Source organism: Oculina patagonica, chromosome 11 (assembly GCF_052425735.1).
Source record: "Oculina patagonica isolate OP01 chromosome 11, crgOcupat, whole genome shotgun sequence".
Taxonomy (NCBI): Eukaryota; Metazoa; Cnidaria; class Anthozoa; order Scleractinia; family Oculinidae; genus Oculina; species Oculina patagonica.
Window position 1 is genome coordinate 6,350,742 of NC_135768.1, and position 17,651 is coordinate 6,368,392.

Here is a 17,651-nt window from a genome sequence, read left to right on the forward strand (position 1 = left end):
TCATATTTTAAAAGGAGACGAACCTTTGACGACACGAAAATATACAATTCACCGACGCAAAACACTTAAAGCAACTCATCGAAGATTGGACACGAACGTGAACTGTCGCACAACTCGACAAACACGTTGTCTCAAGTTTATTTTAATGTCAGTTTAATCGTTAATGTGACAGCAACTCAGATTTGACAGTTATCATGTCAATCAGAGAAAATGACAAGAACCTTTGACAAGAGAAAAAATGCATAAATTATCAACGCAAAGCACTCGAGATCGAACACGTGTGATAACTTATAACGCGACAACCTATTGACAGATATCAGATAAGAGATAATTTAAAATGGAAAGAACTGTTTTTCCTTCATTTCATAACTGTATTTAGAATCAACATTTTTCCATGGAATTTCTTTAAATGGAAGGTCTACATGAGATCTACCTGAAAATGCCAAAAACAAATTTTGCTTCGAAATGACCAATTTTTCGTGACAGAAATACAGCGTCGCCATGGAGTTCTTGCTACGCGTTAAGTTTCCCGTCTGGTGTCTATTGACAAGATGAAAACCGCATACACCAATGACTGTGGGCGGATCACAAGTGGGCTTGCCAAACAGACTCTTTCAAATGCGATTTATTTCCCTCTTTGCATTATTCGAAGTCACCATTAACAGCTTTTGCAAGTCAAATTTCATCAGACATGTAAGAAGCGCACGAGGCTTTAAGTTTTTCAATAAGACTGACTTTCGCTACGGTGTGGAAATATCTTCATTTCAACGCTTACTGCGCACCTACTGCGCCCTGTGTTGTACGGTAGCTCGGACGCAAACTATTTAAACAAAAATTCAAACAGATGAAAGCAATGCGCATCATCTTTTGGCGAAGGAAACAATGTACGCGGAAGAAAGTTGCCTTCATATCAGTAATTCTTCTACTCATTTTTGGGGTCTACTCATTTTTGGAAAAAACACCGAACGCGAACATGGCGAAAGACTTACGCGTGCGGTTAGAAGACTTTGATGTGATTCCTTACAAATCGATAGCTCAGTGCGATCGTCTGGAAAACGGCGAGTTTAACTGTCCGGATATTCGTCGCAATGGAACAACGTTGCTACGCCGAGCTCAACTTGTGCTTACACGGCTTCTCATAATCTTTGATATCATTGCTAAGAAACACGGTGTAAGATATTGGTTATTCAAAGGAACTCTTCTCGGGGCAGTTAGACACCACGGCCACAACCCGTTTGACGATGATGTGGACATTTGCCTTCCTAAAGCAGAATTCGAAAAGTTCATCAAATATGGCGTAAACGATCTTCCCGAGGACATATTTTTTCAAACTGTAGAAACAGACATCCATTACAAAGTTCCACCTGGAAGTGGCATACATGGGAAACTACGCGACAGGAGGAGCTGCTACAAGACGTGCTTGGAGATAGGTTGTAAACACATGGATGGCTTACAGATTGACATCTATGTTGTGGAAAACGACTCGGACGGAAAACTGTTTGTGAATGAAACGACCTACAGACACCCTAGTTTATTTGTGGAAACGTTCACCGATAGCCCAAGTTTAACCACTGGAAACGAGAGTGACATTTTCCCATTGACAGAGGTGAATTTTGAAGGCTTCGTTCTTCCCGCTCCACGTAACTGGGAGAAACTGTTGAAGTCGATTTATGGAGATCATTTCATGTTCAGTCACGGACACGTCATTTGAAACCGAAAAGAGTGAGTAATATATGGAAATTATGGAATCTATTTCTTTACATATGTCGGACAAAGGCATGCCAAATATAATACTTCCTTTTTATAAGTAGTGGTGGTTTTTATAGTTAAAGGGACTGTGTCACGTCTGAGTTAAGTTTATTTTATCAAGTTTTGCCAAAAACTCGCTATGAAACTTAATGTTTGCAAAAAAATTACTTCTTTTTGCAACCAAATGTGTCTCATGGGCATTATTATTTAAAGTTACAAGCAAACAAGACTAACTTTGAAAACTGTTCAGCCCAACAATATTTCAAAAGCCCATATCACAATCCGTTTCATTCTTCGTCGCTTTCGGCCAATCGTACCTCTTTTTGTATTTGGTGTGTTATTGAAATGTCCCTTCGTAATATAAGAGGTTATTTTTATATTTCAACGAATTAGATGGTCATTTCTCATGACTAAATTTACTAAAATCCGTGACACAGTCCCTTTAATAATTTTGTCTCCTTGAACAGCCAGAAACAGAAAGGTTATAGAGCAGACAAACGTTTTATCCAAATTATAACATTTTTAGCGTTTTTATAACCGAGGTATTGCGAAAATTAGTTTCAGAACAATTACAGTACTTATTTCTTTTGTACCCGCCATATTGGTGCCCTTCACCAACTGGCGACCATAAAATTGAGCACGAAATGAAACAAATTTTACCATCAATTTCATTGGCTTTCGTTTCGTAGCTTTAAGCCATCACTTCTAGATTATTTTTAGGTTTTAAAGTTTGAGAGAGACATTACAAAATGTCAAAAACATTCGTTTTGTGACTGTTTTGAACACTATACTGGTTTGATTAGTTGAGATATTAGAAGTAACTCCACACAATTATACGGTAAATTGCAACTCTTTAATTTCTGGACTGGAAAGAGTTCACCATCGTACTCAATAGTCAATATAACTTGAAACGTTCCAAAAAAGCTCTCGAAAATCTTGAACTCGAAGGTATAATGTTATCACAATACAATTCTGTTTGTCACTCCCGTGAAAGATACTTGTAAAAGGTCCCTGTTATTGTACTTTTGTACTTATAACTCATTTTGCCACATAACTCTACGATCTTACTGCCCCTAAAGGGCGTATTTAAATGTCCTCTCAGTCCACAAGGACCTGGTCCATCACTCTCAAACACAAATCAAAACAACATCACATAAGCGAATGTCTGTACCTGGAAAACTGTGGGTTCCGAAACATTTGATCCAGTTATCATGAAATCTCGGAAGCCTTTGTGATGGGTCACAAATTCTGGTTTCTCTATGTTTGTTTCCATCTGAAACTCTCCAACTTTTTACCGCAAGGTCTCAGAGTCCTGGAATTGGTTACTTTTTGATCGAGGGTGTCAGTCCAAATAAAACAAAAAGTGCTTAGGAAATGCGTTCCCGGAGCGACACCGCGGATGAATCACTTCAATTTTTTCCCCTTGAGTTCTGACAAGTATTAATATATACGTTTTCTTTTGTTGAATAAATGTTACGCTCCAGCGTTCCCTTAAGCAAGTTTGGATTCAATTCAGTGATCCAACCAATAGGAAGCTCGAGCAGCTAGGCAATATTTCAAGTGTATTCACACAGTGTAAATATCACTTCGTGTATATTAGACATGGATGGAAGCACAGTGTGGCAGACTTGTTTGTCTTTCAAAAGAAGAGAAGGTATCATGTTATTGGATTTTAAAGTTATTGGATTTTAGAGACGTCAGATACGATCTGAGAGGAACCGACATCCTGAAACAGCCAAGGGTCAACACCACCACCTACGGCCTCAAATCGTGGCGTTGCCTAGCGCCAAAGCTGTGGAACTTACTTCCAGATTCGTACAGAACCAACAGATCTTTTAAGGCCTTTAAAAATAGTATAATGAAAATTGACCTTTCGGGCCTTTTAACCTAATTTTAGTAGTATCAACTCATTTATTGTACAGCATATTGTATATATAATAATTACTTTAGATTTTATCTCATCATCCTGACTTATATATTTTTTATTTATTTATTCACTTATTATCATTATTTTTATTTTTATTTTTTTTCTTAACTAATTTAGGTGGAATACCTGTAAACTAGCTGGTGTGACATTTCTGCAATGTCACACCTTATTGCTAAGTGTATGACACATTAAACGACTATTGTATTGTATTGTATTGTATTGTATTGTATTGTATTGTATTGTATTGTATGTCTCTCGAACCTTGCTGCCGCGTAAATTCAAGTATAAAATGAGACTGAAATAATAGCTATCCGACTTTTCCCAGTTTTCACTAATAACTTAAACGTTTACCTAATGATTTTAGATTCTAATGATTCAGCTAGCAATTCTTTTCCGTTTATTCAGATAATTATTTGTTTAGGGAACGCGGAAGCTAGTTTTGAAAATTATCATATATGTGTTAAATATATTCCGTCAGTCGTATTGATCTTGGAATATTGAGCACTCTATGGTGGCGCCACATCTCATCAAAGGCGTGAAGGGTCGTTTTAAATTTTTTATTTTTATTTTTCTATCTTTATTATGCAATACTACATTACTTACACTACTTACAATGCTACAACTACTTACAATATAATGTGGACACTACTTATAATAAAATAATATATACTTAGAAAATGACATCGACACAAATTACGACACCACGGTTACTAAACACTAAAAACTAAACATCGTTAAAACGGTGAAGGGTCGTTTTAGACATTCTATTATCAACAAGTTATGTAAATTTCTTTGTTATCTATGAACAAGTTAACAAGTTTTGAACTTCAACGTCCCTGACCGAGGGTCAGTCACGCGACTCAATCTTTGGGAGTATCCAGAAAGTGCATAGTTGATTGCTACTAGCCATTATGCATTAAACTGAACAAAGTTAGAGCAGTTTTCAATTGGGTGTCGTAAAACCAAAACCAAAGTAATTACTCTGGCCAATCACAAAGGACACAGACAATCCAGTGAACCAATCAAAAGTCGAAGCAAATACATGTAGCCGGCACGAAGCGCGGGAAACCGTGCGCGAGCGAGTCACGATTGGTTTTGGTTTTAGTTCTGATTGGCTGAGAAAGTGGCGCGAAATTTTTAAGCCAATCAGTAAGCGTAGCAATGCAAAACCAAAGCAAACGCAATTAACTTTCGAAACTCAAGTGAAAACCGCTCTAATAGAGGGAAATGGTTAAGAAGCCCGGCAAACGCGAACATTCAGAAGGAGCAAACAAACAGGCCAAGATTTAGGTTGGAAGATGGTTGACCGTGTTCATCTTTTGTTTTGCGCTCATACACTATGCCTCAGTTATGTAATCGCAATGTTTTATTGTTTAGTGGCATGAACACACGTAACCATCTATTGTTTTAAAAGGTTTGGAGCACTGTCAACCCCCAAAATAGCGAACAAGTGTCTAAAGTGGGCGTAAAAAATAAAACTGCCCAGGCGCTCCGTCGTTATGGAACACTCTTCCGAAGAACATTGATTCCGGCTGCCACTCTCAAAGAATTTAAACGTAATCTTAGGACATATCTACTAAGAGAAGCATTTAGTTCATTTTTGTTAAATTTCAATGTAAGTTTTACTAATTTTTTACTGTGATTATTGTTCTATATTATCTTTGTAACGTTTTAGTTTTTAGAATTGTAAAGCGCTTAGAGCCTTTTTTTAGGCGCTATATAAGCCTTCTATTAATATTATATTATTGTATTTGTGGGGACAAAATTAAATCAGGTCCCCGCAAATACATGCCCTTGATTCTACGTTTTTTTTTGTCAGAATCTGGCTAGTATAGTCGTCCCCATTGGTTTTGAGTAACACATACTGCTATGGTTGTTTGTTATGGTAAGCATGTTGTTTATTCACTCGAAGGTTTTAACCTTCGTTTTCTTCGTGATGACCAAAAGGATTAACGAGATCTTCATTTCTCGCACTGAAGCTTTGTGAACAGTTAGATCACGCATGTTAAGAGATTTAGACAAAAGTGAATCATACTGTTTTTTTTTTTTTTTTTTTTTTTTTTTTTTTTTGCGTTTACCGTTTCCATGGCCTATTCTCATTCATAATTATGACGCGGAATTCACAAGTGCGTGGATTACATAACCCTGTTTGTTTATAGATAGTTGTATTATGTAATGCCTAATCAGCATGTGCACAATCGCGGTATTTAAAGATCTCTTTGCTTAGTTTCGGGACATTTCGAAAGAGATACGCAAGCCGGGAAGTCCGGACGAATTTTCTTATACTCTCGCCGTACGTCGCCGAAGCCCAAGCAAGTAAATGGCTGTACCTACCCTGCTGCTGCTATAAAAACTACAGGACTTACACTGTATTTCAGCTTATATCCAGTCTCTGCCGCTTTTCCAGTTCCACAGCATTCCGGAGAAGCGGGACAACGTATACAACAATTACTCGGTATTTTAAAACATTTATATGCTTTCTTTTTCGCTTGCTATCTCTTTTGTTTATCGCGTAGTGTGCTTTATATCTAGTTCTGTTTATGGCAATTTATTAGCGGACCCCGTTTATTACGGCTTTAGTAGCTTACGTTCGCTCGTGTGTCGAGCAGAGATTGGCAGACGCCGTGTGTTGGCTGTAGTAGCTTACGTTCGCTCGTGTGTCGAGCAGAAATTGGCAGATGCCGTTTGTCGGCTGTAATAGCTAAAACGTTCCGTCGCTCGTGTGTCGAGCAGAGATTGGCAGACGCCGTGTGTCGGCTGTAATAGCTAAAACGTTCCGTCGCTCGTGTGTCGAGCAGAGATTGGCAGACGCCGTGTGTCGGCTGTTATAGCTAAAACGTTCGCTCGTATGTCGAGCAGAAATTGGCAGATGCTGTCTGTTGGTTGTAGCTAAAACGTTCGCTCGTGTGTCGAGTAGAAATTGGAACATGCCGTGTGTCGGCTATAGCTATGTTCGCTCCTTTGTTAGCACAATTTGTTTCACGACGTGTTACGGTTTTGGTCTCAAGTGTGCTCGTGTGTCGAGCTAAGTTGGCAAGAGGCATGCGTCGTCTTTGTTTAAAGTTTGAATTGGGTATCTAGGGTATTTGGCAACAGTCTTGTGTCGGTCCTTTTAAGTGTTGGTATGTTAGGTGCTTTGTTATGGTTTATCGGTCTGGAATTGATAAGCTTTCATGTCAAGAAAAATACAGTAGTTGTGTGGACTTTTGTTTAAGAGCTTACTGCTGTTTGAGTGTTAATGAGCTTAGGTTAAAGTGTTCACACGTTAGGCTAACGTAAGGTTTGTTACCTAACACATCCCAGTGCGGAACTTTAAATAGACAATTGTATATTTCTGTAGGTTTAGTTTGTAATTATTAAAAGCTCGCCGGTCGGCCGTTTTTATCCACGGAGTTAAGCATTTTATCCACGTTTAGACGCTACAACCTGGGTTATACGGGAGTTATGTTTATCCTTTACTTCTCCCCTAGCTAGAATTTTAACAATTCAAAATATTATGTCATTTTTAAATAATAAAAAAATAGTCAGTCCACCCCCTCCACTGGCCTTGTCGCGATCAGAAGGGTATTCTAATTTACACCCTATAATCCGTTTACGACGGATTCCTGGTCCGGCTTGGCTAGTGGGGTTTTTCCCTTTTGTTCTTTTTTCGTTTTTGTCTTACGTTTTCCTTTCTCGGCAGACATCACTGGTGTTATTCTGTCCGCCTTAGGTCTTGGCGTTTTCTTTACTCTTAACTTCACTCTCATTATAAGCCACGATCTAAATACATGCCATGATATGGTATAGGGAAGTAACCCCACTAGCTGGGTTGGGCCTCTCTCGTGGTTGGATATACCGGTTGGGGTTTGAGGGGTTTTCTGAGTTTTGGGGAGAAGGTGTATTTTGTGGATTATTTCCTGTAAATGCGGAGATCTTTTGGCGTTTATACTGAAGCAGCAAGGTGCGTGAGCAGCCGTAGGCCACAATCTTTTCCCATATCTTATCCACGCCGGACAATGAGCGGCATAATTAATGAGTGAGAATGGTATACTATTCAAGATGGCGGACACGGCCACGCCGCCATCTTGAAAAGACCATGGAAACGAGGTTAAGAACAGTGCGTCACAACTGAACTCGATTTGCGTCATATGACGTCATCGGTATAGAACTACGCCGGAAGGCAACCATTAGATAAACTTCCTCTAGTTTTCTGTGATGGAATGTGCTTAGCTGTAAAACGTAATTGTAGTTTTAAAAAACTTCATTATTTCTTGCAAAAAAATGTTTTACCAAACTACCCGTCGAAAATGCTATGACTAAACATTCATACTTTGCCAGAGATTCCTACTTTTCAAACTAAAAAATAAACCGAGGCTATAAGAGGCATTTGAGTACGTTAATGACTCTGAAAAATGTCTTAAATTGTCTGTAGTTACTGTCTATTTGAATTTGGTTTTCCGGTTTACAAAAACCTGAAATAGTTCTATTTTAAGCCTCCGAAAAAGCCACGAAGAATTGTTCAGTTTCAAAATGGGCAAAGAAAACTCCGGAAATGCATGTTTGATTCTACTGGGTTCTCAAAAGAATGTTGACAGAATATTTACCTTCTAAGCTCGCCGGCTGAATTAAAAACCCGAGATTATTGCCGAAACCATCAATCATTAATCCCAAAATAAATTTTGCATTGAGGTAGTGCAAACAAACTCTGTCATTTGACCTCGAGGATGCTAAAACGACCTGAATCAAATGCTATTCGCACGTATCACAAATTACAGTTTGTTGACACCGCTCTCGAAAACGGATGTGTTATGCGAAACAACTTGAAAGAGAGAAATTTGAACATGCCGTGGATGATATGAACGAGCACGTTGCACAAAGGCGTTCCGAAGCGATGCTTATCAACTTATCGATTGACAAAAAAGCTAAAGAGACAAACTATGGTACAACAGTGAGCCGGGAGAGCAGTTTTAGTAGTGTCGAGCTGGCCGCATCAAATTCGGTTAGTCGCGAAAGCAGTTTCTCAAGCGCTGCTAGTAGCAGTGGAAGCGGTATTTTCGAGGCAGATTCCCCCCGTCCCTCTTCTAGATCAAGCTCGTGGAGATCAAACGAAGATCCTAGCGAAAGGCAACTAATCACCAACGTTACCGATCAACAGTACCAAAGATTGCATAACGCAAGGGCGAGATTTCGCAAAGCAAGGCAGGCACCATCGAGTGGTTCATCCTCGACAGAAGCCTTCCACACTCCACCCGAAAGCACCCGACCCATGAAAAACCTCAAGAGACCTGAAGTTCATGGGCGAAGTGCTTCCGAACCCGAAGTTTTGGTTACGATCGCGAATCAGTCAAAGCTTTCATCTAGCCCTGCTGGCTTGGTGATTTCGACACCGCCGGTAAAGAGTTTTTTAGAATATCGCACACGATCTCGCTCGTTTACTGGCGAAGAAGACAGGGAGGAAAATAGAATCCTTCAAGACTTCTCTCGTTCACATTTGCAAGTTCCAGAAAGTGGTATGGAGAGTTTGAAGCGATCTACGTCGACAAGCCGCCTAGCAGAAGTGCAACACAAAACAGACAAGGTATTAGCTTATATTTGATTTTGTTCACTTCATTTTCGAGGTCCTGTTAGGTGGTACGTTATCCCTCATCCCAATAACTTTTAGGGCAGTTATTCCTTATCCCAAAAATTACCAAAGCTGTTATCCCTATTAGACTGATTTTCATTATCCCTAAAATTGAGTTGTTTTACCTTATACCTTATCCCTATAATTTTTTAAACATTTATCCCTTAACCCTAAAATAATGTTGTGAGTTATCCCTTATCCCTTAAACCCCTTATAGGTCCTTATTTTCTCCTTGATTTTTTTTTACCACTTAAAAGTGAAATTTATTTGTCGCGCGGTGCTAATTTGCTTCTATTAAAAATTTAAAATGCGCGGAGGTCAGTAAATTATATTCCGTATATTTAATCGTTTTTGACAACAACCTGACAACAGAACAACAAAAAACTAAAACAAATCAGCTTAAATATGAAAATTTATATTCAAAAGATGATCTAAACCACCTAATTTTTCTACAGGAAAAAAGTGTCCAGGTTTTCATGCTGCCGAATTCCCAGCTATTTGAGAGTTATTTCTTGAAATAGAGTCAAATATGTAAAGCCCAGTGCGGTAGAAATTTCTCGCGTACTCAATATCATTAGAATGGAAGAATGGTGCAAGCAAGAAGAGCCATTCTTCAATTCTTCTGTCCAGGCCGGATATCAAAATTTACAAAAACACTGTCAACACTCGAGGCATTATATGTCCGCAACAGGCAGTTCAGTCTTCTTACGTTTCAGCGTGTTACATTTCTTTAGCAACCTGTTTTACAAGTCTGTCTTTTGCATTCTTTCGTTGCAAGAGCATGTGCATATCGTGTATTGCCGCCTGGCTAACTCGCGTTGAATAGTAGGGTAAAATGGTAAAATCCGAGACTTGCCGAGACGCCGAGACCCTTGTTTAAAATCCGAGACCAAGACGCCGCGATTCAAAAATCCGAGCGTGAGACTTTTACAGCGCTCTGTAGCTCTCTGTCTGCTCTATGCGTCGTACTAAATATTATTCCTAGATAAAACAGAATGGCAAATTGACGAGCAATATACAGCATTTAATCGTGATTTTCCTTTGTTTTTGCTATTGTTTTATGACAGTTTATTCAGATTTTTTTCCTTGGCTTGCGAGATTCTATAACTCAAATTGCAACATTCAAGATTTCGAGACTGGCTTCATTTTTTGCGAGCTCGAGATTCCGAGACACTAGTTTGCGAAGCCGAGATTTCGAGACTCCCCTAAAATTTATCGAGACTCATTATATTTCACGGACCATTCTACACTTATAGTGGGATACCACACTAGCAGATCTAAAAGCGAATCAAGGTGACTCTGCTGGCAGATGACTCACGTTGTTCATAATTGAAAAAGAGTGAAAAGAAATACAGTCGAACCTCTTTATACAGTACCAAGGGCCCCCTTTAATTCAGCTCTTCCGGGAAGACCTGAGTGTCCACATTATTATGGAGGTGTCCGTATATGAGAGGTAGATATTATATGAATTTTGGTTTCTCTGGGACCTAGTGAACTGTCTGTTAAACAGCAGATTAGAGGTCTGTATTATGCAGGTGTCCTGATGGGGTGAGGTTCGACTGTACTGTGCAATAATTATATTTTTCTTTCATTTGAACGGCTTCAAACTAGCAAGTAGTTTATCCTCAGACCAGCTTAAACAGCTTTTTACAACATAATAAACAGTTCCACATGAACGTTATAGCTTTATTTGAATGGTCACATACCCAGATTTTTATGTACAGATTTAAAAGTTAGAAGCTTGATTCTGGAAATGCAAGGGCCAGTAAAACTTTGCTCTGCAAACACCTATTTGGAAGGGCGTGATACACCGCTTTTGGTCTGCCTAGAGTTTTTTTATGAGTAAATACATGTTGCTCTTGGCCTTATGTTCTGCGCGAGTAAATAAATCAATAATTACTTTTCTTATTAGTCTTCACTGTACATCGGCACAAAGCAAATACGGTAAAGCTAAGTCGATCATGCTCTCACTCACGTGCGCTGGATATAATTAAGATTTGTAATACTCTTGTTTTTTGCTCGTTGAGGATTTGAGTGGACTGCTGTAAACCCTTGGGGTGAAGAGGGGGATGTCCTTGCTATTTTTGGTGCCAACAGTACGTGTATAGTGTATACAGGGGATGGGGGGGGGGGGGGAGAGGGAAGGGATAGAGAGTCAGTGTTAAGCACAGAACAGGGCCGTAGGCAGGATATTGTATCGGTGGGTGCGAGCGCTAGAGACGTGAGCATCTCGGGGGGGGGGGGGGGGGGGTCCTAGGGTATTCTCCCCTCGAAAAATTTGAAAAATTGAGTTGTTAAAGTCCACATTTCCTGCATTCAAAGAGTCATTTTAACCCTCACTCCCCGATTAGTGGACCTTTGTGGCCCGCTTGTGCACCGATCGCACCCCCAGCCCCCCCCCCCCTGCCTACGACCCTGCAGAAGAACACATGCCTTGCCACAGGCATATTGGTTGAGTTAGAAATGACTAGTTTTGTTCTTTGGCCATTTTAATTTGACATGGAATGTTTGTATGTCTGTCGCCGCTGTTTGTTGTTTATTCCTTAGACATGACTAGTTAATTAACTGTGATTTGTATATGTTCACCCTGCACGTTTTTCCTAATTATAGTTCATAGATTCACCAAGCGCAAAACCGCAGCAAATATTAATTAATTATTTTCGACAGTGAATTGTGAATCACTGTAATAATCACCCAACAGTAGCTTTATATAGATTGTTCATTTTAGTTCGAGTGCAAAAGATTTTAGGTGATACGTGCCGCTAAACGAGCGCGGTTTTTGAAAGCATATCGAGCCGCGTTTGTATACATCGATCGCATGAGCTAGGCCTACAAGACAAATTTTACAGCCTTCTGTTTTAGTGCCGCCTTACTGTTCCCAAAGCCGGATAAAGCCATTTCATATATTGGGCCTGTTTCACAAGGCAAATCGCCAAATAGTCCGGCGGCTTAGCTCGAAATTTTAGTTGAATTGTGCACTTTTTGATATAAGCATGAAACTTGGCACAATGAAAGTGGTCACCAACAGAAGTTTTTTCAGATATAGTGCCAAGCCCGAAAAACACCAGTTTCCATGGAAACCGTAATTTATTAAAATCAATGAAATTTCGTGAAATATTTGTTTGTCCTGGTTTATTGACAAATACTATTATGTCAGGAAGTGATATCAAGTCGCACGTACAAAATTTAGAATGAAATGCTGTAATTTAGACTGTACACAGCCCTATATTTTCGTATTTTTCTTCTGTTAGCGAACGGTTCACCGATCGCGAGAGACTTGGACGCTAGCGCAAAACGAAAGACGCCAGGGAGCAGAGGGCGGGGAACGAAAAATATTTTCCCATGCAATAATTTCCTAGTAAGTTATTGGTATCAAACAGATGGTAAAGAATGACAATTGTAAGGCTAATTTAAAGCATTCACATCTGTATTTATGAATAAAAATCTACAATAAAAGGTTTATAAAAGTACAAAAAGAAGTACTTCGTGGGGGAGGGGCCTCTCGGCTGAAAATTTCATTGCCGTTTACTAGCTGAAAATAGGAAATTGGCGTTGGCACTATATCAAGAATTGATTAGTATACGAATGCTTGTAATCCCGCAAAGTTTGGTGCTTGTATCAAAAATCGCACAATTCAGGAGCTAAGCCGCCGGACTAAAACATTTGTGGCAAAAAACGCGGAGCTAAGGAAGTCAACCACGAGTTGTGGTTGAGTGCTGTTTTTCATTAATTGCAGTTTAATTCACTTGATCCCCCCATTTTGAGTGCCCCGCAGTCGTTGTCAATGTCCACCGTCACGTCCACCTATGGTCTTCAATATAATCAACATAAATTCCCACATATTGAAAGTTTCTAAGTACAGAAAGAGTCTTTATACCCTAAGTAAATTTGTTTGTTATGAATCTATTTTGCGAACCAATTATTTTTCTTTCTAACATCAGAATTTGAAGACACCTACCTTTTCAGAAAAGGACTACGAGTTGTTAAAGAAGGTGAGAAATGTTTAGATTTTAAAAATAATAGACAAATATAAACAATGCGAGGATTGAGTCTCCGCCTGAAGAGCGAAGTTGTTCTGTAGAGCGACTCAAAGGGTGGGTCCGCAATGGGTCCGCGTGTCTTTGGTGGCAGAGTTTATCAGTTTTGCATTTGAATGTTTTAAACTTCAATAGCTCAGATCACTATCAGATTGCAAAGATCTGTCATTAGTCCCTGCTTAGTTAATTTGTTCCTGTACAATGCATTGAGAACATTTCATTTTCTTTTTTTTTTTTAATTTTGCCATATCTTCAAAATTGACCACTTAATTTTATTCTAGACGTTAACCCTGGCCAAATAGACGCAAGTTAAAAACTTGCGTCTGCTTGCGTCTACTTGCGTCTCCGTTTGGCCAGGACTTGAATGCACTTGCGTTGACTTCATTTTCATTTTTGGTCGAGATTTTCACCGTTTGGCCACCCAACGCAAGTCTGTACGCAATTTCAACTGGCGACTTCTTGCGTCCTCTTGCGTTACCGTTTGGCCAATGCTTTACATGCCAGGAGCCCATCCGTGGAAGCGCGAATCTCTCATGCTAGGATTTTAAGTAAAAAATATCTTTCCTGTTTCTCTCTTATAACAGGAAAGAGATGATTTGCGGAAGGAGCGTGACAATCTCAGACACGAGTGTGACCGCTTACAGTGCGAGCGTGACGCGATGCAGTTAGAGCGTGACACGCTGTTACGAGAAAAGGGAGAGCTACAAGCCGAACTGGATAACAGAAACGACATTATACACCATCTTCAAGATCACGTGGTAAGTGACGCAACTCATGCGTCAGATCGATGCCAGTAGAGTCGTGTGAGCTCGCGTAATTACTTGTCGATCAGTGCCGCGGATTCTAGGCAAAGTATTGCATCACATTAGTAAACGCTGTTTTCGAACTGAATATATTTTTGTGGGGTACCCTATGATATCATTCCCTTGAAATATCACTCAAAGAGGCTTTAATAATTGGTTTTTATCTTCCATATTTCCCTTTCAGACAATGTCAGTTCGTTCACTAGTGGTCAAAGATGATGCCAAATCTCAGTCCATGAAGCAAAGGTCAAAGTCCGAAGTCCGTCGACCAGCATTCTATTTCCCGGATGAGATAGCAAAGACAAATGCTTACACTTGTCTATAAAAAAACTTTTATTAGTGCTTTTCCCTAAAATTAATTATTGCAACGCAATGTTTACTTACAGTAATAGTGCGAGGCGCTGACAAGATTCTACTTCGGAATGTGCTGGTATCCAGCGATGAAAGAGAGAATCGGCAACGCAATATTCAAAATGTATAATCAAAAACTGTTCGCATTTTAACGTACTTGTAACTGAATTCACACAAAATGTACTCGTTTGACAGCCTTCATATGATTTGGAGGGACGCTTTCTTCTGTTTTTAGTTTGCAATTATCTCATTGCACATAATTTTAGCGCAGGTATTACCTACGTTATTGTTGTGCGTCGGTGCCACACGCCTCCAGTTTATTTTGGAATGGAAATGATTAGCACACATGGCAGACCTATGAAAAGTCATGCTTTTAATTGTCAGTCCAGGGAATGAGGTACCTCAGTACGTATATAAATTGCACATTTCTTCCTTTGTGACTTGTCTATATGACACTGAATTGATATTATAATAGAAATAAAATATTGATTGTTTTGGGAATGTAATGGTCAAAAACTATTAAGGAATCCGTAATTTTTTAAATGGCTTTCCAGTCTCCTATATACAAATATAAATAAATGCTCTGACAAACATGTTTGTAATAAAGACGTTAATTAAGTGGAATATATGCATTTTACCTAACGTTCTGATACATTCAATGTAACTACTTAATGCTAAAATAAACTTTTATAACACAAGAATAAATGATCGAAAGCACCATCTTTAAACTGAATGGCCAATGAAATAATAAAGAGGAATGTTTTCTTTTATGATTGTTTGCTTCTTTCATGCAGCTACTCACCTTGCAGAATCACGCAAGTTGCGTTGTCTCTTTCTTCCTTCCTACCATAGTTCAACCAGGGGCGGATCCAGGATTTTCTTAGGAGGGGTGCACCACTAAGGAATGGCGTAACTAACTGGTGACGAATTTTTAAAAGGGGCTACTATAGGTCAAGTCAGGGAGGGGTAGGAACCCCTGCACCCTCCCCCTAGATCCGCTCCTAGTTCAACGGATCTCTGTACTGCGTACTCCAACTTGAAGGATATGTCGAACCTATTTTAGACAATAATTTCAATGTTGCCTTGTTGTCAATCTCGATTGTCAAGGTCCTCTGTGACAACCATCAACCGTCCGTTCGATCTCCTGTGATTCCGAACTGGCCTCCACTCCACTCTAATTCCCACAGATTTACTCAAGCTTCCTAGCTTTTACTATCCCTAAGTATGCCTCCCTTTCGTTTCCTTTTTCTATCCACCGTGACTCCTTTTTTTCCATTCCGGAAATTCTTTCCCCGCTTGAAAGACATCTGAGAATCGACCTGATTTCTTTTTATGTAGCCAGCGAACACAGACGTATTTCCGGCTGTCGTTTCTCTTTGCCGGAGAGAAACGACAGCCGGAAATATGTCTGTGTTCGCAGGCTACTTTTTATGAAGTTTCGCTAATTGGCTGTCGCTCAGTTTTAAATTTTCGCGCGCAAATTACAACCAATCCGAGGCGAGATCGCGACCCTTTGGCATCGGAAAAAGCTGGTGGTCAAGGTATAGGATAAAAATTCGTTTCAGCATGAAATGCATGACCGTTGAGGTGAGGGGGGGGGGGGGAGGTAAATACTAAGCATTCATAAGGTCTTAGGTCTACTGGCATGCCCTTATTGGACCATCCCAAGGGAAAGATGCTGTCAACATTGGGAGCTAGATCATTTTCAGTAGCAGCTCCGAAACTCTGGAATGTTCTACCTGTGGAGCTTCGTCAAGCAACATCACTTGACTGTTTTAAATCTCAACTTAAAACTTATCTTTTTAAGAAGTATTTTTATAATTTATAACTTTATTTTTATTTTCATGGTCATGTAATTTTTTTTAATTTTCTCTTAAATATGTAAAGCGCTATTGATCAGAACATGGAAATATGCGCTATATAAATTAGCAAATTATTATTATTATTATTATTATTATTATTATTATTATTATTATTATTATTATTATTATTATTATTATTATTATTATTATTATTAAGGTAAGGGTCGAAGAGCTCGTTGAGTAGGTACAGTCATAAGCGACGAAACACTCCGAAAGTGGAGGTTTGTATTTTTTTAAAAAAATTCACGCATCGCCCATCGATACGTACCCTGGTGGGCTGCAGTGCAGGCGCAAGCAAACCGGGGAGCAAACCGAAGTGAAAGCTAACCGCCATCATACCGCCCCCTGACCCCAGTCATTCTGCGATCAGCATTCTGCGTTCTGCAAAATACCCCTGCCTGTGCCGTAGTAGTTTTGTGCACGCAAGGATATTAAAAATAAACAAGAGAAAACGAAGAAAATCATTAAGAGAAAAGAGGAGTCTACTGGGCCATTTACAGCAAGGCGCCCAAAAGTGTGACCACTTTTATTTATTCACATTCTTTCGTGCAGATTTAATCCAATCAGACGTCAACTGCAAGCTATCCGCGGCTTTTGATTGGATTATATCTGCACGAAAGAATGTGAATAAATTAAAAGTGGTCACACTTTTGGGCGCCTTGCTGTAACTTTGAATCACAAAGTAAAGAAAAGAAGAAGAAAATAAAAGAAGAAAAAATTGAAATGGGACAAAGGACGCCCAAGGGACGCCGATGGCAGAATAAGGCGGAGGAAAACTGGACCGAGCTATACCAGAGTTCCATTGGGTCCACCAAGTGGCGGGAAAGTTCTTCGATCGAACGCGGTAAAAGTTAGAAATCGAAGGAAAACATTGCTCGATTTCACTACTGTGGCCTCTTTAAAATAACCAAAATGCCGGCCGATCGTAAACCTATGCGATTTGCTCACAGTGAGGGACATACAGATGTCTGTTACGACGAGAAGGGAGAGTAAGTAGAGCGAATATTTTGTTTAATGGCGCGCGCGTGTATTTTGAAGTACATGTACATGTATTTTTACAGATTTCTAATGCAATGTACGCTTATAAAGCCCTGGCTAAGTTCGATCAAACATATTTATTCAACATCGCGTTATATCAACATGTCTGATCGTTTAGCCGGTTCTAATTCAGACATTTTCATTCCATATTTTACGCGAAGAGCTGTGTTTGATCGGGGTCATTTGGAACATCATGGTGAATGAAAATTTGTTGATCGTTCTGCCGGGACTTTATATAAGCTACGTATGAAAATAAGCTTAGTTTCCCACGCCTGCGTT

General features: G+C 39.5%; 3 protein-coding genes across 4 annotated transcripts in view; all 3 read left to right on the plus strand.

Annotated features, from left to right (window-relative positions):
- Positions 1 to 755: 755 nt before the first annotated feature.
- LOC144630781 (uncharacterized) lies at positions 756 to 1,711 on the plus strand. The gene has a single exon (XM_078489146.1). It carries the CDS (start codon positions 845 to 847, stop codon positions 1,709 to 1,711), a length of 867 nt encoding a protein of 288 aa, XP_078345272.1. The 5' UTR covers positions 756 to 844.
- Positions 1,712 to 8,435: 6,724 nt separating this feature from the next.
- On the plus strand, positions 8,436 to 15,222 carry LOC144630528 (uncharacterized). The gene is made up of 4 exons (XM_078488886.1): positions 8,436 to 9,236; positions 13,223 to 13,273; positions 13,903 to 14,076; positions 14,306 to 15,222. Exons 1-4 carry the CDS (start codon positions 8,460 to 8,462, stop codon positions 14,444 to 14,446), a joined length of 1,143 nt encoding a protein of 380 aa, XP_078345012.1. The 5' UTR covers positions 8,436 to 8,459; the 3' UTR covers positions 14,447 to 15,222.
- A 1,940-nt stretch (positions 15,223 to 17,162) lies between these two features.
- LOC144629969 (WD repeat and HMG-box DNA-binding protein 1-like) overlaps positions 17,163 to 17,651 on the plus strand; it is a 29,765-nt gene continuing 29,276 nt past the window's right edge. For both annotated transcript variants that reach the window (XM_078488225.1, XM_078488226.1), the window contains exon 1: positions 17,163 to 17,323. In XM_078488225.1, the coding sequence (XP_078344351.1) occupies positions 17,247 to 17,323 (77 nt within the window). In that variant the 5' untranslated portion in view covers positions 17,163 to 17,246. The remainder of the gene's footprint in view (positions 17,324 to 17,651) is intronic.